Below are 21,028 nucleotides of genomic sequence, written 5' to 3' on the forward strand. Positions count from 1 at the left end.
GGTGCATGTGAAGAATTAAGTTGTGTTCTTACTCCATGGTTTGGTTCAAAGCAGAGGGCTGAGCTTCTTGTCCCCCCGCCTGGGGGGAGCTGGGTTTGGGCCTGGCAAAGGCCCTTGCTCCTGGGGCTGAGCTCCTTTGTGGCTTCCCCCCTCATCCGGGGGCTCCTGCGGGTGCCTTCTGCCCCCTTGGCTGTGCTGTGGGGGTCCAGCTGGTGCCGTGTCCTGGAGCGCAGACCCAGCTCCTGCAGCTTTGTGTGGTTCTGTGCTGTTCCCCCTTGCTAAAACCCTGCTGCTGCCCCCCTCTCTGTGTCCCCCTTGCTCCAGCTGCTGCAAACCCCCAGGCCTGGGCCAGAGAGCTCTGAGCATCCCTACCCTGGGACCGCATTTGTCCCTTGCACCCTCTGACCCCCTTGACTGCCTTGGCAGGGCACATCTGGGCCCTGGCACATCTGGCTGCCTGCACCAGCTCCTCGTAGCCCCCCTCCAGGATGGCCAAGTGCGGTGGGAGCAGGATGGATGGGGCCGTGGCTCTGGGTGTGCTGCAGTCCCGTGGGGACCGGGGTCACCCGCTCCTCCTGCCCTCCTTTCCTGCCTGCCAGCGCCACATTCCCCTTTGCCTGCTCCCAGCCTGGAAGCTTCCAATTCAACCTTCCAGGCTGCTCCTGGTTCCTCTGCCTCATTAAGAGGGGGCTGAGGAGGAGGAGGGAGCCCAGCGCTGCCTCCGCAGTGACGGTTTTCCATGCTTGGATCCCGGCTGCGGAGGTGCTGGGAGAAAATCCATGTGCAGGGAGCAGCGTGGGGGCTCGTGCAGGGCCCTGGAGCCCCTGCCCCGTGTGGGCTCTGCACCCCAGGCACTGCTGACACTTGATAGGGACAGGGGCCTGCTGGCCCCATGGGCTGTCCCACAGCGTGGGGCCACAGGGCGGTCACTGCTCCAGCAGCCTGGGGATGCCAAGCATCACCTATGGTGCAGGGAAGTGTCCAGGCTGAGGTGGTTCTGGGGGTGAAACTGCTGCCTTTTGCCGGTGACACTGGTGCAGGACAGGTTGTGGGGACACAGGGCTGGATGGGGACAGAGAACTTCTTGGGTTAAATGGGGATGGGGCAGCAAGAGGTTGGCCCTCAGCGCTACCCAAGTGCCACCACTGGGCCCCACCCCAACCAGTGGCTCTGGGTGCCCACAGCTTGCACCCGTGGCTGTTGCTATAACCTCCCCAGTCTGGATGCTGTCGGTGCCCTAGTGCTGGTGGCTGTGGTCCAGCAGGGCCTGGCTGCTGTCCCTGTGCTGCAGCTCTCAGGGAGCCTTTCCCAGCCATCAGATGCCACCTTGCTGCCAGCCTGTGCGACCTGTCCCCATCCTGTCTGCAGCATCCCTACAGTGACCCCCTGCCACCCAGCTTCATCCTGGCTGCCTCTTGTGGTAGCATCCGTGTGGACCCCATGTTCCTTACAGCCCTGTGCCTCCAAACCCCACTTTATCCATGCCCAGGCTGTCCCCAAGGCCTGGCCATGCCCCAGTGCTGCAGGGCACAGGGTGGCCGTGTCCCCATCCCCACCACTGCCCCTGGCTCCGTTCCTGTGTTTCCCGGCAGCGGTGCCCGGCACAAAGGCTCCCATTGCCCGTGCCCAGGCTCCAGCCCTGCACACAAAGCCCCTTTCAACCACCCAGGGAAAGCCCCTGGCACGGAGCCCCTGCCCGGGGAGGGCTCTGGCCCTCGCTCCATCCCCGTGGGTCACTGGGGGGGGCAAAAGACCCCCAGCCTCAGTGCTTGGGTGAGCGGGGTATGGCCGCGCACACGGAGCTGGGGCTGGGGCAGGATTGGGCTCCCTGGGAGCTGGGAAGGGACCCAGGGTCCTGAGCCCTGGCTGGGCTCCTTTACAGAGCCCCTGGGATGGAAGGGCTTTGGGAGGATCCAGCCACATCAGGAGCACCCCAGGGCTGTGGTGGCCGGAGCAGAGCTGCTCGTGCTGGGGCTTGTCCGGGGGCTGTAACCGGGGGAGCGTGGCCATGGGTGCAGCGGGCATGGGTGCATGCGTGTGCAGAGCAGCGGGGCCGTGGCTGTGCCTGGGGCACACACGGAAGGGTGGATGAACGTGTGCAGCCCCATGGGTGCACCCACGGTCAGGGACCGCAGCGCGGGTGTGCATCTGCCCAGGGCACCCGCGTGCAGGGGCAGGCACGTGTGTGCTGCACGTGGGTGTGGAGGGATGGAAGTGCATGGGGACGCATGGATGTGCACGTGTGAGTGAAAATGCAGATCCAGATCCGTTTTACAGTGTTAACAGAGGAATCTCTTGTGGCTGTAAACAGCTCCTGGTTGTTGTACCCCCAGCATCCCCCGTGTGCCCAGGATCCGAGGCTGCCATTGCTGGAGCAGCTGAGGGAATGCCAGCCCCCACCCAGGCATCCCACAGCAGCCTGAAAGCACTCCTGGCTCTGGCACCCGGCAGGCACAGGGGGTCTTGTCCTGTCCCTTGGCTGCAGATGCTCTCTTGTGGCTGGGTGGAAGCCGCGGTAGGGGCAGTCCTGTTGTGAGCAAGAGGCAGAAGACAAGACCGGAGGAGCCCATCCTGCAGGGACCCAGCGAGGTCCCAAACAGAACGCACTTTCACCGTGCACGCTCAGGGGTTAACCCTGACCTGCCCCGTTCTGTTCCAGGGATCTGCTGTCAACACCTCCTTTAGAACACTGCCACCCCATTGGAATCTTTCTGCCTTTTGCCTTAGGATTTTCTAGCAGCTGCTGCGAATGGGCACGCTCCAACATCTCTTTTACAAGGGACCAACCCAGACAATGCAAGGTGCAGTTTCTTATCAGCACCTGGCCAGTAAATACAGGTGCTTTACACACAGAATCCCAGCCGCTGACCACAGCTACGTTACAAGCACACGCATTCAAGCTGCGACTGCTCAGCTGCCCCCAAGTGATGCTTTGCAATCATTCGATTCTCTCTTCCTCTGCCTCATTCTGCTTGGGGTACTCACGGGCAGCTCCTGCAGCTGAGGCATCCGGTTCCTCCTCTCCCCTGCCCAGCCCATGGCAAGGCTTGACAAAGGCTGCAGGCAGCGCCGTGGACCTGCAGGCAGGAGGACACAAATACCCCCCAGGTTATCAGCAGGTTGAAGGGTTTCCTTAGGGCAGAGGCGCTCTGAGGCACAAGGAGCGTGCAGCAGCTGCAGAAGCAAGCGGCCCGGTGTTAACGCTGCAGGAGTTGGCTGGGCCATTCCCCGCAGGCAAAGGGCCCGGCAGGTCGGAAACACAGGAGCTGCGCTGGCTCCTTCCTGTTCCAGCTCTGCCTCGTCTCACTTTGGTTTCCTCTTCTCCTGACCCCGATGCTGCTTGGCTGGTGGCTGATGGAGGTGATGGAGCTGATGGAGGTTATGGGGCTGATAGAGCTGATGGGACTGATGGAGGTGATGGAGCTGATGGAGGTGATGGAGCTGATGGGGCTGATGGAGGTGATGGAGGTGATGGGACTGATGGAGGTTATGGGGCTGATGGGGCTGATGAGCTGATGGAGGTGATGGAGCTGATGGGGCTGATGGAGGTGATGGGGCCGATAGAGCTGATGGAGGTGATGGAGCCGATGGAGCCGGGGCTGCACTGCCCCTCTCGCTGTTCCAGCCTGCAGCTCTGGTGTCACCCGATCCATCTGCTCCTCCCAGCCCCGGATTCACGCCCAGGTCACTTTAAACACCCTGAGCTGGGCTCCTCCCGTGTGCCCCGCGTGCTGCAGGTGCTCTTGAGGCTTTGTTTGTGGGGTGTCTACAAACGGCCCCAGTGCTCCCATAGATTGAAAGGGTTTGGGGGGGGTTTCCTTCACTGCACGGCTCCGGTGTCCATCCCGGCCGTGCCACCGGAGGAGTGCTGGGAGCCGGATCAGGGGGAGCTTCTTGTGCACACGGGGATCAAACAAGTGAAGGGGCAGCAGTGCCTGCTTCCAACCCTCCCTTAAAAACTAATATGGGAACCTGACAACAAAAACCACACAGAACACTGCCTGGCACCTACACACACACAAAGACACATTCACAGACACACACACACACACACACGAGGGATCCCACAAACACACTCCTCACAATTACAACGTTTGAAACACAAAACCCAGACCATCATTACCCCACTGCACGGCCCCACGCACAGAACATGGAGCCAGGACCCTGTGAGGATGGATGATCAGGCTGGAAAAGTCTGTGGGGGTCGATGGAAACATGGATATGTTTGTATGTGCCGGATCCTGGTATGTGAGCATCCCAGAGAGACCCTATCAAATGAGCTGTATACGGGGCTCCAAGTCCATGGTCCATCACTGCTCACCTGGTACCTGATAAGAGCATAGGAGAGACCTTCCCTCCGTGGGTCCTGATCCGGCACATACAGCACCGGGAAAGCTCTCGATCCACCCGCATCCCTGCCCCTCTCGCTCCTCCCTTTACAGCTGCCCATTTATCATGAGGGTCTGGGGGATGTGAATCAGGCTCCTTGTCTGGATCCACATGGTCCAAAGGAGCATCCAGGTCAGCATCAGCATCATCAGGCGGCAGAACCACGCGTATGTGCATGGCAGGGGGGTGCACACCCACCCCCGAGCCTGCCCAGGGGCTCTCCCTACCCTGAGCACCTCAAGACGCTGCTGGATGGATCCCCAGGGTGCAGACACAGCCCAGGCACTGCAGTGGGCACCCTGTGACACCTCGGACCCAGCAGCCAGTGTCCCCATGGCATTGCGCCCAGCGAGCCCCACCGGCTGCCCCATGGCTAGGGATGGAGCCGGGATGGGAATGGAGAAGGGGTGGGTAGGGATGGCCACGCTCTGTGCTCCCCATGCCGGGTGCCCAATGCCCTCCCTGGATCCCAGCAGAGCCGATGGATGGGGCAGGCGGTTCCCGGTGGCCAGGCCGGGTGCCAGGGCACATTCACCCCTGCAGGCGCCGCAGCGGCTGGGCTCTGTGCCATCCCTCCAGCTCTGTGGCCAGCGGCCAGTGCCAGCGGGACAGGGGCTCCCGGGCTCCATAAAACCCCTCATCCCGGCACATCGCCCCCATCCCATCGGCATGGACAGCCAGCGCCTGTCCTCCTCCAGCCGCCGCTCCGGCACCGCCGCCCCGCTGCCCCAGGGAGCACCCCGGGCGCCCCGCAGCACCCAGCTGGGTCCCCGCATGGGCACGGGCACGGGCAGGATGGATTTCTCGCTGGCCACGGCGCTCAACTCGGAGTTCAGGGAGGCGCGCGCCAAGGAGAAGGTGGAGCTGATGGAGCTCAACGACCGCTTCGCCGGCTACGCCGAGAGGGTCCGGCTGCTGGAGCGGCAGAACCGGGTCCTGGTGCTGGAGCTGGACCAGGCGCGGGACCAGGAGCCCTGGCGTGTGGCCGGCGTCTACCGGGAGGAGTTGCGTGAGCTGCGGGGTCGTGTGGAGCTCTTGGCCGCCGCCAAGGCCAGTCTGGAGACGGAGAGGGACGAGCTCAGCCAGGACCTCGGCAGCCTCCAGCACAGGTAAGGAGCTGCCTGGCTTGCGGTAGGCGTGGGGTCAAGGTGGGTGCTGTGAGCGGGAGGGTGATCAGGACCAGTGTGGTGATGGGGAGCAGGGGGACCACCAGGGTGCCCCCAGGGACCAAGGTGGTCACCGGGACAGGACTGAGAGTGGCCACTGGGGATGGGTGTGAGGGGGACCACCAGGAGCAGGGTGGATGCCGGCATGGTGATCAGGCTTGCTCTGGGGACCAGTGTGGTGATGGGGACCATGGTGGTAACAAGGACCAAGGTGACACCTAGGACTAATGAGAGAATTGGGGTGTCCCCAGGGATCAGGGTGGTCACCAGGACCAGGGTAGCCCTGGGGACCAGGTACTGCTGAGTACCAGGGTGGTGATGGGGAAATGGGTGGCCCCTGGGGACAGTGGTGGAGGGTGTGCGATGGGCACATGCACCTAACCTAGGGTGTAGGGGCTGGTGTCATGGGGCTGTGTTGAGCTGGCGGGGGGGGGTGTGTGTCTGTCCATGGGGCTGAGCAGGTAATGGTGCTGAACAGGGAATGGTGCTGAACGGGTAATGGTGCTGAACAGGTAATGGTGCTGAACAGGCAATGGTGCTGAACGGGTAATGGTGCTGAACAGGCAATGGTGCTGAACAGGCAATGGTACTGAACGGGTAAAGGTGCTGAACGGGTAATGGTGCTGAACGGGTAATGGTGCTTTTCCACCCCGGCACAGGCTGCAGGACGAGGTGACCCTGCGGCTGGAGGCCGAGAGCAACCTGGCTGCCTACAGGCAGGTGAGGACAGGGATCAGATCCTGCATCCCCCACCCTGCACCCCAGTGGCTCTGCCCCTGGCTCAGCCTCCTGCAGGGATATGTGGGGATGGAGCTTGGGTGAAGCAGGGATGGGGATTGGGTAGGGATGGGGATGGAGCAGGGATGGGGATGGAGAAGGGATGGGGATGGAGAAAGGATGGGGATGGAGAAGGGATGGGGATTGGGTAGGGATGCGGATGGAGCAGGGATGGGTAGGGGTGGAGTAGGGATGGGTATGGACAGATTGGGTAGGGATGGGGATTGAGCAGGGATGGGGATGGAGAAGGGATGGATGAGGATGGAGAAGGGATGGGTGGGGATGGAGAAGGGATGGGTGGGGATGGAGAAGGGATGGGTGGGAATGGAGTAAGGATGGGTGGGGATGGAGAAGGGATGGGTGGTAATGGAGAAGGGATGGGAATGGACAGATTGGGTAAGGATGGGGATGGACAGATGGGGCAGGGGTGGGTAGGGATGGAGTAGGAACGGGCAAGGACAAGGCAGGGCAGGGATGGAGATGGGGCAGGGATAGGCAAAGACAGGGCAGGGACAGGCAGGAGCAGGCAGCTCAGGAGGCAGCAGGCCCCTGGCACAGCCCCTCCTGTCTCATCCCATGGTGACAGGACGTGGATGCTGCTGCCTTGGCTCGCCTGGACCTGGAACGGCGCGTGGGGACCCTGCAGGAGGAGATCTCCTTCCTGCACAAGGTGCACGAGGAGGTAACGCTGCTCGCGGAGCCCAGGGGAAGGGGGGGTCCCGGCCCTGGCCAGGTGTGGGGGGGTCCCACTGACCATTGCTGTGCCCCCAGGAGCTGCGGGAGCTGCAGGAGCAGTCGGCCCCACAGCGGGTGCACGTCGAGGCGGACACGAGCAAGCCCCAGCTCGCGGCTGCCCTGCGTGACCTCCGCAGGCAGTACGAGGCCGTGGCCACCGGCACCGCGCAGGAGACCGAGGAGTGGTACAAGTCCAAGGTGCGGTAGAAGCCAAGCACCCAATGGACGGGTGGCCTGGATGTGCCCTTCGTAGGGCAAGGTTGGATGGGGCTTGGAGCAAGCTGCTCCAGTGGAAGGGGTCCCTGCCCGTGGCTGGGGTTGGAGCTGGAGGAGCTTTAAGGTCCCTTCCAACCCAAACCACTGTATGATTTATGGTACATGTGGTTTGGGGTCCTCGCTGTCTCTGTTTGTGTCTCACGTCCTGGTTTGGTCCCTGTGGGGAGCAGGGATGTGTCCCCTGTGGTAACTCATGTAGGCACGGTCCCTAAGGATTGTGAGGCATCACCCACGTGCACCATCCCACAGGAGCAGGGACACATCCCCTGTGACATCCCAAGGCACCATCCCTCCCACCCGCAGGGCTGGGGCACGTCCCCAGCAGTTGCCATCAGGGATGTGTCCCACATCCCCTGTCCCATCAGTTCAAGAGCCCAGGGACATGCTCCCACAACACGTGCCATCAGCCATGTGCACTGCTCCTTCCACCCATGGTAGCAGGGACGTGTCCCAGCACCACACGCACTGGGGGCACATCCTGCGTGCGCTGTCCCTTCCTCCCATGGGAGCAGGGATGTGTCCCCATGATGTGGGGCTGGGATGTCCTCAGGACCCTTTGTGCTGCAGGAACAGGGACGTGCCCCCAGTGCCACCAAGCCCATGTCCCATGTGAGCATGGACACATCCCCAGCGGCACTGGGGGTTAGGGTCAGGGTTAGGGTCAGGGTTGGGTTAGGGTCAGGGTTAGGGTTAGGGTTAGGGTCAGGGTTAGCGTCAGGGTCAGGTTTAGGGTTAGGGTCAGGTTTAGGGTGAGGGTCAGGGCTAGTGTCAGAGTTAGGGTCAGGGTTAGGGTCAGGGTTAGGGTCAGGGTTAGGGTCAGGGTCAGGGGTAGGGTCAGGGTTAGGGTTAGGGTTAGGGTTAGGGTCAGGGTTAGGGTCAGAGTCAGGGTTAGGGTCAGGGTTAGGGTCAGGGTCAGGGGTAGGGTCAGGGTTAGGGTTAGGGTTAGGGTTAGGGTTAGGGTCAGGGTTAGGGTCAGAGTCAGGGTTAGGGTTAGGGTTAGGGTTTGGGTTAGGGTTAGGGTTAGGGTTAGGGTTAGGGTTAGGGTCAGGGTCAGGTTTAGGGTTAGGGTCATGTTTAGGGTGAGGGTCAAGGCTAGTGTTAGAGTTAGGGTCAGGGTTAGGTTTAGGGTTGGGGTTGGTGTTAGGGTCGCTGTAGGGTTAGGGTCAGGGTTAGGTTTAGGGTCAGGGTTAGGTTCAGGGTCAGGGTTAGGTTCAGGGTCAGGGTTAGGGTCAGGTTTAGGGTTAGGGTCAGGTTTAGGTTTAGCGTCAGGTTTGGGGTTAGGGTTAGGGTGAGGTTCAGGGTTAGGTTTAGGGTCATTATTATTGTCAGGTTAGGGTCAGGTTTAGGGTTAGGGTTAGCGTCCGTGTCAGGTTTAGAATTAGTGTCAGTGTTAGGGTTTGGGTCTGGGTTTTGATTAGGTTGGGGTGTAGATTTATGCTTTGAATTAGGGTCAGGGTCAGGGTTAGGGTTAGGGTTAGGGTAACTATTAGTTTTTGTGTTATGTTTTGGTTCAGGTGATCTTTCCATGCCCTGTGCCCCAGGGCAGGCTTTGTGTATCCATGCCCTTGCACACGTTGCTCCCCGCAGTTTGCAGACCTGTCGGATGCGGCCGCCCGCGGTGCTGAGGCTCTGCGCGGAGCCAAGCAGGAGGCCAACGAGTACCGGCGCCAGCTCCGGGCCCTCTCCTGCGTCCTGGAGGCTTTGCGGGGCTCGGTAGGTGATGGGTGCGCGGCACGAGGGGGGAACCTGTCCTCGGCCCCCGCCGCGGCGGTGCCGCCCTGCGCTGGGTCCCCAAGGCCGGAGGTGCAGGGGTGCCGTGGGGGTGTCCCCAGAACGGGTCCCTGGAGCGGCAGCTGCGGGCGCTGCGGGAGCGCTGCGCGCTGGAGGCGGCCGCGCACCGGGACGCGGTGCTGCGGCTGGAGGAGGACGCCCGCGGCCTCGAGGAGGGGATGGCGCGGCAGCTGCAGGAGTACCAGGACCTGCTCAGCATCAAGCTGGCCCTCGACGTGGAGATCGCCGCCTACCGCAGGCTGCTGGAGGGCGAGGAGAGCAGGTGGGGGCGGAGGGGGCTCCGTCCTGCTCCTCTCCCCATCCCCAGCCATGCCCCGAGCCAAGACCCAGCCCTGGGCAGGCTGGAGCCTGTGCTGAGGGCAGCAGGACCCTATTGCTCCCCCGTTGCTCCTGCAGGATCACCATCCCTGGGCAGAGCTTCTCTACCCTGCAGATCCGAAGTGAGCCTGGGGCTATGCATGGGGCAGGATGGAGGCACAAGGAGGGGCTCTGTGGGAGAAGATGCCACCTTGACTGTCCCTGCCCCATCCAGAGAGGGTTCCTGCCAGGGAGCCAGGGCTCCTCGGTTTCCCCAAGTTGTGGGGGGAGCGTCCCATGGCCACATCCCCAAGGCTGAGCATGTCCCAAGGCCAGTGATGTCCCCAGGACTGTCCAAATCACTGTGTCTCCAGTGCCAATGACATCCCCAAGGCCAACTGTGTTCCTCAGTGCCAGCTGCATCCTCAAGGACAGCCCTGTCCTCAAGTCCAAATCACATCCCAAAGCCACGATGTCCCCATTGCCAACCCCATCTCTAAGGCCAAACATGTCCCCAGTGCCTACTGTGTCCCCAAAGCTGATCCCATCCCAAAGCCAGCCCCATCCTCAGTGCTAAGCACATCCCCGAGGCCAACTGCATCCCCAGCTGCATCCCACAGGATGTCCCTGTGACTGGTCATGTCCCCAGGGCAGCTGTGTCCCAAGGTGGTTTAGGGATTTCCAGCCCAATGTGTTTCCTTTGGGCCTGTCCACCTGAGCATGGCTGGAAGGGCTCTACCCCGGGCACTGGGTCACTGCCATGTCCTGTCCATGTGCCCTAGAGACCAGCCTGGACACTAAATCCACGTCAGAAGCCCACGTGAAGAGGAGCATCGTGGTCAAAACTGTGGAGACCAGAGATGGAGGGGTGGGGTTTCCTCATCCATGTCACTCGTGCTGCCTCCCCTCCACCCCTGCCTCCCATGGGGTGTCCCCAAGGGGACACGCACATGGGGCTGCCATCCCTCAGCCCCAGGAGCCGGTGATCCCAGTGCCCTGAGAGCAGGGCATGGGCTGCCTCTGGATGTGGTGGAGCCGAGCCTGGCAGCTCATAGGGGAAACCATCCCTGTCCCCAGGCTCATTCAGAGCCCAGCAGGCTCAGCTGGAGCCAGGTGGAGGGTGATGGTGCAGGGTGATGGCGCAGGGTGATGGAGCAGCATGATGGTGGTGCAGGGTGATGGTGGTGCAGGGTGATGGTGGTGCAGGGTGATGGTGGTGCAGGGTGATGGCGCAGGGTGATGGCGCAGGGTGATGGTGCAGGGTGATGGTGCAGGGTGATGGTGGTGCAGGGTGATGGTGGTGCAGGGTGATGGTGCAGGGTGATGGTGGTGCAGGGTGATGGCGCAGGGTGATGGTGGTGCAGGGTGATGGCGCAGGGTGATGGGGCAGGGTGATGGTGGGGCAGGGTGATGGGGCAGGGTGATGGCACAGGGTGATGGCACAGGGTGATGGCGCAGGGTGATGGGGCAGGGTGATGGTGGTGCAGGGTGATGGCACAGGGTGATGGCGCAGGGTGATGGCGCAGGGTGATGGTGGGGCAGGGTGATGGGGCAGGGTGATGGGGCAGGGTGATGGTGGGGCAGGGTGATGGCGCAGGGTGATGGGGCAGGGTGATGGTGGGGCAGGGTGATGGTGCAGGGTGATGGTGCAGGGTGATGGTGGTGCAGGGTGATGGCGCAGGGTGATGGCGCAGGGTGATGGTGCAGGGTGATGGTGGTGCAGGGTGATGGGGCAGGGTGATGGCGCAGGGTGATGGTGGTGCAGGGTGATGGCACAGGGTGATGGCGCAGGGTGATGGGGGTGCAGGGTGATGGGGCAGGGTGATGGCACAGGGTGATGGTGGGGCAGGGTGATGGGGCAGGGTGATGGTGGGGCAGGGTGATGGCACAGGGTGATGGGGCAGGGTGATGGGGCAGGGTGATGGTGCAGGGTGATGGTGCAGGGTGATGGGGCAGGGTGATGGTGCAGGGTGATGGCACAGGGTGATGGGGCAGGGTGATGGCGCAGGGTGATGGTGGGGCAGGGTGATGGTGGTGCAGGTGATGGGGCAGGGTGATGGTGCAGGGTGATGGTGATGCAGGGTGGTGGTGCAGGGTGATGGGGCAGGGTGATGGGGCAGGGTGATGGTGTGCAGGGTGATGGTGATGCAGGGTGATGGTGCAGGGTGATGGTGGTGCAGGGTGATGGGGCAGGGTGATGCTGGTGCAGGGTGGTTGTGCAGGGTGATGGTGCAGGGTGATGGGGATGCAGGGTGATGGTGCAGGGTGATGGGGATGCAGGGTGATGGTGCAGGGTGATGGTGCAGGGTGATGGGGCAGGGTGATGGGGCAGGGTGATGGTGGTGCAGGGTGATGGTGCAGGGTGATGGTGGGGCAGGGTGATGGTGCAGGGTGATGGGGCAGGGTGATGGGGCAGGGTGATGGGGCAGGGTGATGGCGATGCAGGGTGATGGGGCAGGGTGATGGTGTGCAGGCTGATGGCACAGGGTGATGGTGATGCAGGGTGATGGTGCAGGGTGATGGTGCAGGGTGATGGTGCAGGGTGATGGCACAGGGTGATGGTGCCCCTCCTTCTTGCCTCCAGGTGCTGAAGGAGCCCAAGCAGGAGCCCAAGGAGCTGGTGTAGAGCGGGTGCCTGCAGCAGCCGCACGCTTGTAGGTGTAGCTCCATAGGTCCCATCCTATGCTGCGAGGGAGCCCCAGGAGGAGCTGGTGGTGCTTCAGTGGGGACATCTCCCTCCCACCCACCCCTTGTATCTCCCACATCCTCCCCTGCCCCAGGGACATCGCTGACACCCTGCTTGGAGCTGGCTCCCAGCAGAGCACCCGTCTGGCTGGGGATGGACAGTACCCAAGGGGGGTGAACAGAACAGGGCAGAGCTGACGTTCCCAATAGGGATGCTACCACATTCCCATGGCATGGAGGGGCTGGTGGATTTGGGGCCTGCATCCCACCTTGCTGCCCTCTGCCTGCCCTGGGAGGTCACCCCAAATCTCCCCAGTGCATCCAGACCCTGAGTACCCTTGGTGCTGGGGGGCTGCAGGGTGCAAGGTACCGGCTGGTCAGGGACGTTTCCCCATCACCAAGCATGGGGTGAGCTTAGCCAAGAGGTATGGGCAGGAGGAAGAGGAGGATGGAGAGGCAGGGTGCTGTCGGGATGATGTTAAAGGGGAATGAAATGAGGATAATGAGGGATTCCTAGGGATGAGGATGGGATGCTGGGGTGTCCGGGCTGCTCTGTGGGGCTGAAGCAGTGGTGGGTGGCCACAAGGGCTTCTCCTGGCACAGACCTGCCCTGCATTGGGTGTCCACCACCGCCGTTCCCTATGATCATGGTGAGGAGAAACAGTCCCAAGGGACTCATGGCAAGGGGTGACCCATGGCCCTGGGGGGGTCCCAGGCAGGTGAAAATGGAGCGGGGGGTGACAGGAGAAGGGCAAATGGAGCCATCCCCATCCTGCCTGTCCCACTGGGAGCCAGGGGGACTGGGATTGGGGCTGCCCCAGTCAATCCCTGCCGTGCATGGAGCCTGAGCCTGCCCTCAGAGCAGGCACCCAAGGAATGGATGGGATGGGAGGAATCCCTTGTCCTCGGGCTCCACGTGGCTCTGTCCCCACACCTGTACTCCTGTTCTCCCCCCCTGGACCAGCACGTGCCATCACCCAGCCTGGTGCTCCCCTGCAGCCTCTACACCCACCTGCACCACGAGCAAAACCTGCCCTGATGCCACCTAACACAGGAGCAACAACCTGCAAGCCCTTTGGGGTGAGCACATGGGATTCCACTCGGATGCCATCCCCTCCTCCCTTCCGTCCCCCTCGTCCCCTGGCTCCGGTGCTGAGCATGCTTTGCCACCGCCGACACCAAAGGCCATTCCCAAGGGCAGATGCCTCAGGAGATGGGTGCTGCCCGGGTTTGGCATCGGGGGTGGGATGGTGGCGGCCCGGGGGGCTCAGTCCCCTGCGAGCTGGAGCTTTGCAGCCCACGTTGCTGCTGAATTAATGCACTAACACCCGCAGGAGCTTGAGAGGAGAAATAAAGCTAAACCCAGTGCTCTGCTTCCACGTTCTGCCTGCAACCGCCTCTCCACAGCCAGGGCTGTGAGTTAGATGGGATCAGTCGGGGTGGAAAGGCCCTTTGGGAGCTCAAACTGAGTTCAAAGCCATCAGGGGACACAAGCTTGGTGCTGTACCCCAAGGCATGGCCGATGCTTCATGGGTCAACACCTGTGAGGGACCCTGGATGCCGCCCTCCTGGACAGAGGGGTTTCTCTTGGGAAAGCCAAAATCCCTCAGCCACATCCTCAAGCACGGGTGATGAGGAAGTCCTGCTCCAGGCCACCGAAACCCTGTGGAGATGCCATCCTCTTTGGAGGCCATGCATGGTAGTTGTGTCAGGCGTAACTATTGACTCCCAAGCTGGTGCTGAGTCAGGGGAGTTCAAAGCAACCAAAACCCAGAGAAATTTCTTCGGAGAATCAACAGATTGATTTGAAAAATTTAAAAAAAATAAAAATAAAAAAAATAAAAGACTTTTCAGAAATGGAACTAAAAACTGATGAAACCTGGGTCTGCAGAAAGGGCTCGCTCCAGCTGGGGAGCTCAAAGGAGCATTGAACAGTTTGAAGTGTTGGCACTCCGAGTTCTCAGCAAACAAACAGGGTAAGGAAAGCCAGGATTAATTGGATTTAAATGGGTTGATGGGTGGTTTTAGCAGCCTTTTAGCAACCCAGCTCTAATAAATCACTGATGTGTTTTGAGAACTCTGTAGAGCTTGGCCAGAGGATCCTGCACCAACTCCAGGAACTCTTTTGGAAGGGACTATATTGAGCTTAAAACCCCACCAGAAGCCAGCAGCAGAGCCAGGAACAAACAGTGCTGGTGTGAAATCCCCTCGTGTCCCTGCTAAGCCAATCTGCAGCACGAGGAGTTTTCCACATTGGGGCCTCTCCATCACTCTCTGGACCCAGCAGGGAGGCTGAGCAGCTGCCAGAATTCCTGCTCGGAACACCAGGAATTTCCAATGGGAGAATGGTCCGAGGGGTAAGAGCGTCCCATTGGGGCCACGCTGGAGATGCTGGGTTCAGACAGGGCCCCTCAGCGCCCGCCAGCAGCACTGGCACACGTGGATGACGACGAAGAGGATGCTGATGATGATGTAGCTGATGCCGATGATGCGCATGGCGTAGATGGTCTCGGGGTCTTGGAGCGAGCGCCGGCGCCGGACCTGGTGGAACACGCTGAGCCGGAAGCCAGCCACCATCTCGCCCTCCCGCCAGCAGAAATAGGTGCCTCTATCCCTGCTCCGGACCCGCTGGATGTGCAGGTGGTTGCCGTGGTCAATGAAGACCCGCATGGTCTTGTTGACATGGATGAGGTAGTGGGAGAGGTAGAGCCGCACGGAGTCCTTGTCCCAGGCCACGGCATGCTCGGGCCGGGCTCCTGGGCACGCGATGATCAGGTCGGTTCCAATGGGCTGCTTGTGGAACTGGGTGGGGACATGGGGCAGCCAGGGCTTCCTACCCAGCTTGGAAATGATATTGGAGATGGTCTGCACACCTTCCTCGGGGACCTCGTCCGTCCGGCAAGGGGTCACGCAGCTTCGGATGGCCACCTCGGGGCTTCGGAGGTGGCTCAGGCTCTGGAAGCGAGCGGGGACAGCCTTGGAGCCACAGGACGTGACGTTGGGCACAGCAGCACGGTAGCGGGGGTGCAGCTGGGCTGTCTGCACGTAGCAGAGCCCGATCCGCCGCTGCTCGCCTCTCACCCCGCAGCGGTCACACCGAGTCCAGTCCCAGAAGGTGGTGAAGAGGTTGATGAGCTGCCCCATGCGGTCATCCTGGACGTGCTGGCCTTTGTCCTCAAAAGCCACCACGATGGACTTGGTGGGCTGCACGTCCACGTCGTAGCCGTAGAAGAAGTCCCCTTCCTTAGTGCCACACAGGTAGTGCCCTGAGTCTGTCGCCTGGGCTCGGAAGACGATGAGGCTAAACATCCGGATGCTGAAACGCTTCAGCATGTCACTGCCGGCGTGGATGTGGCCTGAGTCCACGATCATGTTGCCAGCAAAGTCCGTCAGGACCGTGGTTTTACGGCTGCCCATGTTCTTCTGGAAATACCAGGTGACAGAAGAGACCTCTTCAGGCTTGCACTTGCAAGGGAGCTCGAAGGTCATGTCAGCCAGGTAAGCGGCGTTGTCGAACATCAGGAAAGCAGGACAAGCCATTCTCTTGAACACATCTCCCTTCTCTTCAATCGCAAAAGCATGGAGAACATCTACCAGGCAGAGGAGAAGAGCAGCTCCCGGCAGCCCTGTCCCCATCGCACCGCACAGCCTCTGCAGCCCCCACGTCCTCCGCAGGGAGGGCAGGAAGCCTCAGCAGCGTCAGTGCCAGGCAGGGACGATGCACACACCAGCTCAGATGGGGTTTGCAAATGACCCCCTGCCTTCAGTGCACACGGCTGATAGCAGGGATCAAACAGCAGCTGAAATATCCCATTCCAGCCCTCTGGGAAGCCCTCTGAACAACCCTGGGGCAGGCTGTTCCCTGGGACACGGGCTCTAGAACCCTCCCTCTTCCCAGCTGCTCTGGAGTGTTGTGACTATGAGCTGGCAGCTCCTTTGTGCAGCGATGGGGAGCGTGGTGGCAACAGGGGAATTGCCACCATCTTCTTGAAAGTCTCAGTTGCAGTGAATGTTAATCATTGCTCTGAACCCTCCAAGTACAGTGAACCCAGAGAAGACCCTCCTCTGATGGCAGATGACCTCCATAGCCCAGAAGAAGAGGTCTCAAACATGGTAGTTAGACTTTTACATCTTCTCTGATGGCTTTCCAAGGGCTTTGTGTGCCAAAGCTCCTCCACACAGGTAATGTTTGAGACTCCCCCCCTGCATCTAAGATACTCTCACAGAGCTCTCTGTGAGGACACCCTGCCCCAAAGATCACAACGCAGTCCTCTCAGTAACCAACCTTTATTTGTGCAGAACTATTGCTCTGGGTGGCTCCCAGGTACAGAGAAAGGTACAGCAGTGCTCCAGAAGTATCCGATTTATCCCCCTCTCACACAGCAATGCCAAAGTCAAGCTTTGAGCCTCTGTTTGTGCTCTATTTTTGCACGATTCTGGTGCTTCTGCTCCTTCAGTTGATCTGGTAACACTTCATCAACTCCAGCACTCTCCTTTCCTCCTCGGTTTCCTTTTGCAAGCTGGCATCCATGAGGCTGCCTTCCTGCTCTGCTTCGCAGCCGGCTGTGCTGCTGGGATGGCCGGCGGTCCAATCCCCCCTGCTCATGCTCCACAGCTTCCTAAACAAATCCCTGCTGCTCTCCTTCTCCAGCTCGCTCAGAAGATCCAGGTTTAACCCGAAGCGCTTGGTGCCCGAAAGGCTCTGTAGGATCTGAAGGATGGCATCTCTGTCTTCATGACAGACATTCTCTGCCAGCACCGTCAGAAATTCACCCAGGAGGCCATAGCCCAAGTCAGCCTGAAAGATTCTGCCCAAGGCCTCCCCTCCCAGCGCCAGCAGAAACTGGTATTTCAGTTTTCTGCTTTTTAAGCATCTGCGCCAATCTCTGTGAAATTCAGCAGAGGTTCCAGGCAGTCCATCCAGTTCCTGAAAGAAAAAGTAGTTCCTTCGATTTTGTTCCCACTGATGATTTGCATCCTTCCTCCCCCCGGCCCCGAACAACCTGTGCATGGCTGAGATGTCTTTAACAGACGCTTATAGCACAAAGGGCTGCATAAAGCTTGTGGGGTGGCAAAACAAAGACAAGGAACTACCATTTCTGGTTTCTGTGGGGTTCCTTGAGCCCCATAGAAACCAGAGGACTTCAGAGAAAATAAAGGAAGAATGGATGAGGCATGAAATGTGGTGTGGATAAACAGACCAAGAGTGGAGTGACCCCAATCCTAACCAGAACCAGACATGCTGCCTGCTGCGGATCCATCACTGCTGCTCGGGAAGGGAGCTCCTGGTGATCAGGGTAGCTCAGTAGAAAGCTCTGCTCCACCTCGAGCACTGTGAGGCAAATCAGAGGAGTAAAGAGATGAAAGAGGTAAGATGTAACCCCCAGAAAAGACGCAGATGGCTCTCCCCCACCGTCTTGTAACAGACTGCATTCATAGGGGTCTCTGGCAAGAGCTTGCACTACAAGAGAGCCAAGCTCAATGTGGGATTCCCAGATAAAAGAAAATCCTGTTTTATACAACATGCAATTGAACGGCTGAACTCATCACCGCCGACTTCTGTAACTAACACACAGACTGAAGGAGCATTAAAATGTTTAGGCTTTCATCCAGAGAGCAAGAACAAGGCCCAGCAACATCAGGCTGTGTCGGAACACAAACCGGAGAAGCCCTGGAGATCAGAGCCCAGGCGCTAATGGGATTAGGAACAGGATTTGCTCTGGGGAGATCATTGCTCATGCTAAGAAAACACAAAGCTGCCTAGAGGAGTTGCAGAAACATCTCATAATAAACAGGCAAATTAGGTTCAGTGTCAAAAAAATCAGAGAATCGTAGAATCATGGAATGGTTTGGGTTGGAAAGGAGCTTAAAGCTCATCCAGTTCCACCCCCCTGCCCTGGGCAGGGACCCCTTCCACTGGAGCAGCTTGCTCCAAGCCCCTGTGTCCAACCTGGCCTTGAACACTGCCAGGGATGGGGCAGCCACAGCTTCTCTGGGCACCCTGTACCAGCGCCTCAGCACCCTCACAGGTAAGAGCTTTGTCCTTAGATCCAGCCTGAACTTCCCCTGTTTCAGTTTGAACCCATCACCCCTTGTCCTATCACTATGGACCCTAATGAAGAATCCCTCCCCAGCATCCTTGTAGGCCCCCATCAGATCCTGGAAGGCTGCTATGAGGTCACCACACAGCCTTCTTTCCCAGGCTGATCAGCCCCAACTTTCTTAGCCTGCCTCCATGTGAATCATCCCCAGGAATCATCCTTGTCTATACATCCAGTGACCAGGACATTCCAGCGTGGGCAGAGTCCAACGGTGAGGGCAGGATAGATGCCACTCCAATCACAAATGACCCAGATAGAAGATGTTTAGACACCATTTCACACAACTGGAGAACTAAGGAGCATCCAGCGAACTCCTCAGGCAGCAGGTTTGGAACAAAAGAACACTTTTCCCATCGTTAAACCACGGGATGAGGAAGCGCTGGCTACGCTCTCGGTCTGTAGCTATTAAACTTGATGCTCCAGATGCACAACCCTGGCTCCTGGTCTCTAAACCGCAGCCAGCTGGAAAAGTGCAGTCAAGGGAGGGCACTCTTCCCTAAGAATCTGTTCCTGGCCACCACCAGAGGCAGGGCACTGGGAGCTCTGCAGCTGGCCTTGGATTCCCACAAGGTTGAAGCAGATTCTTGAGGCAGGTGGTGCAAGCTCTTCTCAGGCACAAAGTAGTGGGCAAGGATGAGCCCTGTGGTTATGCAAGCACCAATGCTCCCAGGGACTTTGAGGGCTTGCTCATGGGTAGAGATACTGCTGAATAACATGCATTTTAAGAGAATACCCCAAATTATTTTGGAGTGATGTTTAGGTGTGGATAAAGGCCTGGAGAGCATCTCTCTCACCTGGGGTATTTCCACATCACTGGCTTGCGGCGCCTTGGCATGGGCTGCACAGGGGTTCCACAGCACGCTCCTCCTCTGGCCCATCTTGTCCTTTTTCTCTAGGGGCTTGAGGTGTGATGCCAGCACGATGTTCCTGCAGGCAACAAGAAGGGCAAGGGATGCTTAGCAAGAGCAAACGCTCCGAGGCTTCAAGCTTCTTCTCTGAGGCAATTTCTCAGTTTGGATCATAGCGACCTGGACCGGCTGCAGGAGTGAACACAGACTGGAGGAAGGGTGCTCAGGCATTGGAACAGGCTGCCCAGGGCAGTGCTGGAGTCACCATAGAATCGTAGAATAGTTCGGGTTGGAAAGGACCTTAAGATCATCCGGTTCCAACCCCCCTGCCAGGGGCAGGGACACCTCACACTAAACCATGGCACCCAAGGCCTCGTCCAACCTGGCCTTGAACACTGCCAGGGATGGAGCATTCACAACCTCCCTGGGCAACCCATTCCAGTGCCTCAGCACCCTAACAGGAAAGGATTTCCTCCTTATATCCAATCTAAACTTCCCGTTTCAGTTTTAACCTGTTACCCCTTGTCCCATCACTCCAGTCCCTAATGAAGAGTCCTTCCCCAGCATCCCTATAGCCCCCTTCAGACACTGGAAGCTGCTCTGAAGTCTCCACGCAGCTTCTCTTCTCCAGGCTGAACAGCCCCAACTTCCCCAGCCTGTCTTCATACAGGAGCTGCTCCAGCCCCTGATCATCCTCGTGGCCTCCTCTGGACCTGTTCCAACAGCTCCATGTCCTTTTTATGTTGAGGACACCAGAACTGCACACAATACCTGCACACCATCCCTGCAAGCGTTCACACCCCGTGGAGACGAGCCCTCGTGCCATGGGTCAGCGGTGGCCTTGGCAGTTGGACTGCATGAGCTTAAAGGGCTTCTCCCACCCGGTTGACTCCAGGACTCTGTGATTCCCGGGGCCCCGCACCGGGCTTGGGGCGCTCACAAGCGCAGTGACCTCCTCTCTCCAGAGCCCTTGGAGCTCCAGACCCCATCCCTGCGGCTGTGCTCGGCCCCAGGGCAGGAGCGCCCGGTGCTGACGGAGCCCTTTGGGGTGGGACCCCCCCCGCTCCTGCCGGGGGTCCCCGTCCGACCTGAACTGCTCGTAGGAGGGAAGGCGCTGCCGCAGGGCGCGCAGCTTGGCCGCGTTCTCCCTGTCCCGACGCTCGTCCTCCGCCACCGCCGCCCGCAGCTCCCGCTCCAGCGCCCGCGGGTCCACGGCCCCTTCCGCATCCATCCCGGATGGAGCTCAGCGACCTGCGGGGGACAGGGACACCCCTGGGTGCGCTCCTGTCGTGACAACCCCACTCCTATTGTGACAGTCCTGCCTTGGGGACGCCACTCCTATTGCTCCGCGAGGACGCCACTCCTATTGCTCCTGTCGTGACAACCCCACTCCTATTGTGACAGTCCTGCCTTGGGGACGCCACTCCTATTGCGATAGCTCCGCGAGGCCCTGATGCACCTCCAGTCCCTGAGGCTCTATCGCAATAGTCCCACCAGGCCATGTGAACCCCCGGCTCTGGGAACCTTCGCTCTCTCGCGACAGCCCAGTCAAACCACGCGCACCACCGGCACAGGGAACTCTGTCGCGACAGCCTTCCCAGGCTGCCGGTACTGGGAACCTTTGCTCTACAGCGACAGCCCCACCAAGCCACGTGCACCGCCGGCACTGAGAGCCCTCGCTCTATCGCGACAGACCTCCCAGGCTGCCGGCAACAGGAACCTTCACTCTATCGCGACAGCCCCCCCCCCCCCCAGGCTGCCGGCAATAGGAACCTTCGCTCTATCGCGACAGCCCGCCCCCAGGCTGCCGGCACTAGGAACCTTCACTCTATCGCGACAGCCCTCCCCCAGGCTGCCGGCACTAGGAACCTTCACTCTATCGCGACAGCCCTCCCCCAGGCTGCCGGCACTAGGAACCTTCGCTCTATCGCGACAGCCCTCCCCCAGGCTGCCGGCACTAGGA

At 60.0% G+C, this 21,028-nt stretch overlaps 3 protein-coding genes across 4 annotated transcripts; 1 reads left to right on the top strand and 2 right to left on the bottom strand.

Moving 5' to 3' along the window:
- Positions 1-4,552: 4,552 nt before the first annotated feature.
- On the top strand, positions 4,553-12,686 carry GFAP (glial fibrillary acidic protein). The gene is made up of 9 exons (XM_062629983.1): positions 4,553-5,498; positions 6,215-6,275; positions 6,919-7,014; positions 7,104-7,265; positions 8,931-9,056; positions 9,176-9,396; positions 9,531-9,574; positions 10,214-10,299; positions 12,016-12,686. Exons 1-9 carry the CDS (start codon positions 4,642-4,644, stop codon positions 12,055-12,057), a joined length of 1,695 nt encoding a protein of 564 aa, XP_062485967.1. The 5' UTR covers positions 4,553-4,641; the 3' UTR covers positions 12,058-12,686.
- Positions 12,687-14,435: 1,749 nt separating this feature from the next.
- Positions 14,436-15,774, bottom strand: FAM187A (family with sequence similarity 187 member A). Its single transcript, XM_062629984.1, has one exon. The coding sequence runs from the start codon at positions 15,750-15,752 to the stop codon at positions 14,514-14,516; it is 1,239 nt and encodes a 412-aa protein (XP_062485968.1). The 5' UTR covers positions 15,753-15,774; the 3' UTR covers positions 14,436-14,513.
- A 613-nt stretch (positions 15,775-16,387) lies between these two features.
- CCDC103 (coiled-coil domain containing 103) lies at positions 16,388-20,804 on the bottom strand. 2 transcript variants are annotated; one of them, XM_062629960.1, is made up of 4 exons: positions 20,739-20,804; positions 20,154-20,316; positions 19,012-19,144; positions 16,388-17,043 (listed from the first exon to the last, which is right to left on the bottom strand). In XM_062629960.1, the coding sequence occupies exons 2-4, from the start codon at positions 20,294-20,296 to the stop codon at positions 16,570-16,572; spliced, it is 750 nt and encodes a 249-aa protein (XP_062485944.1). In that variant the 5' UTR covers positions 20,297-20,316; positions 20,739-20,804; the 3' UTR covers positions 16,388-16,569. The 2 variants fall into 2 exon arrangements, with proteins under 2 accessions (XP_062485944.1, XP_062485943.1); XM_062629959.1 differs by lacking the exon at positions 20,739-20,804 and having other exon boundaries at positions 20,154-20,404.
- Between the last annotated feature and the right edge of the window lie 224 nt (positions 20,805-21,028).

The sequence above is a fragment of the Pezoporus occidentalis genome, unplaced genomic scaffold (genome assembly GCF_034315485.1).
Source record: "Pezoporus occidentalis ecotype Australia unplaced genomic scaffold, CSIRO_AGI_Poc_V1 ctg344, whole genome shotgun sequence".
Taxonomy (NCBI): Eukaryota; Metazoa; Chordata; class Aves; order Psittaciformes; family Psittacidae; genus Pezoporus; species Pezoporus occidentalis.

Excerpts from the sequence above, each read along its gene's own strand:
- GFAP (XM_062629983.1), top strand. The coding sequence starts at position 4,642 with ATGGATCCCCAGGGTGCAGACACAGCCCAGGCACTGCAGTGGGCACCC. Across the intron at positions 7,015-7,103 it reads TGCACAAGGTGCACGAGGAG|GAGCTGCGGGAGCTGCAGGA; the intron begins GTAACGCTGCTC and ends CTGTGCCCCCAG. Across the intron at positions 10,300-12,015 it reads TGGAGACCAGAGATGGAGGG|GTGCTGAAGGAGCCCAAGCA; the intron begins GTGGGGTTTCCT and ends TCTTGCCTCCAG.
- FAM187A (XM_062629984.1), bottom strand. The coding sequence starts at position 15,752 with ATGGGGACAGGGCTGCCGGGAGCTGCTCTTCTCCTCTGCCTGGTAGAT.
- CCDC103 (XM_062629960.1), bottom strand. The coding sequence starts at position 20,296 with ATGGATGCGGAAGGGGCCGTGGACCCGCGGGCGCTGGAGCGGGAGCTG. Across the intron at positions 19,145-20,153 it reads CCCTCCTACGAGCAGTTCAG|GAACATCGTGCTGGCATCAC; the intron begins GTCGGACGGGGA and ends TGTTGCCTGCAG. Across the intron at positions 17,044-19,011 it reads GTGATGTGGAAATACCCCAG|GAACTGGATGGACTGCCTGG; the intron begins GTGAGAGAGATG and ends TTTTTCTTTCAG.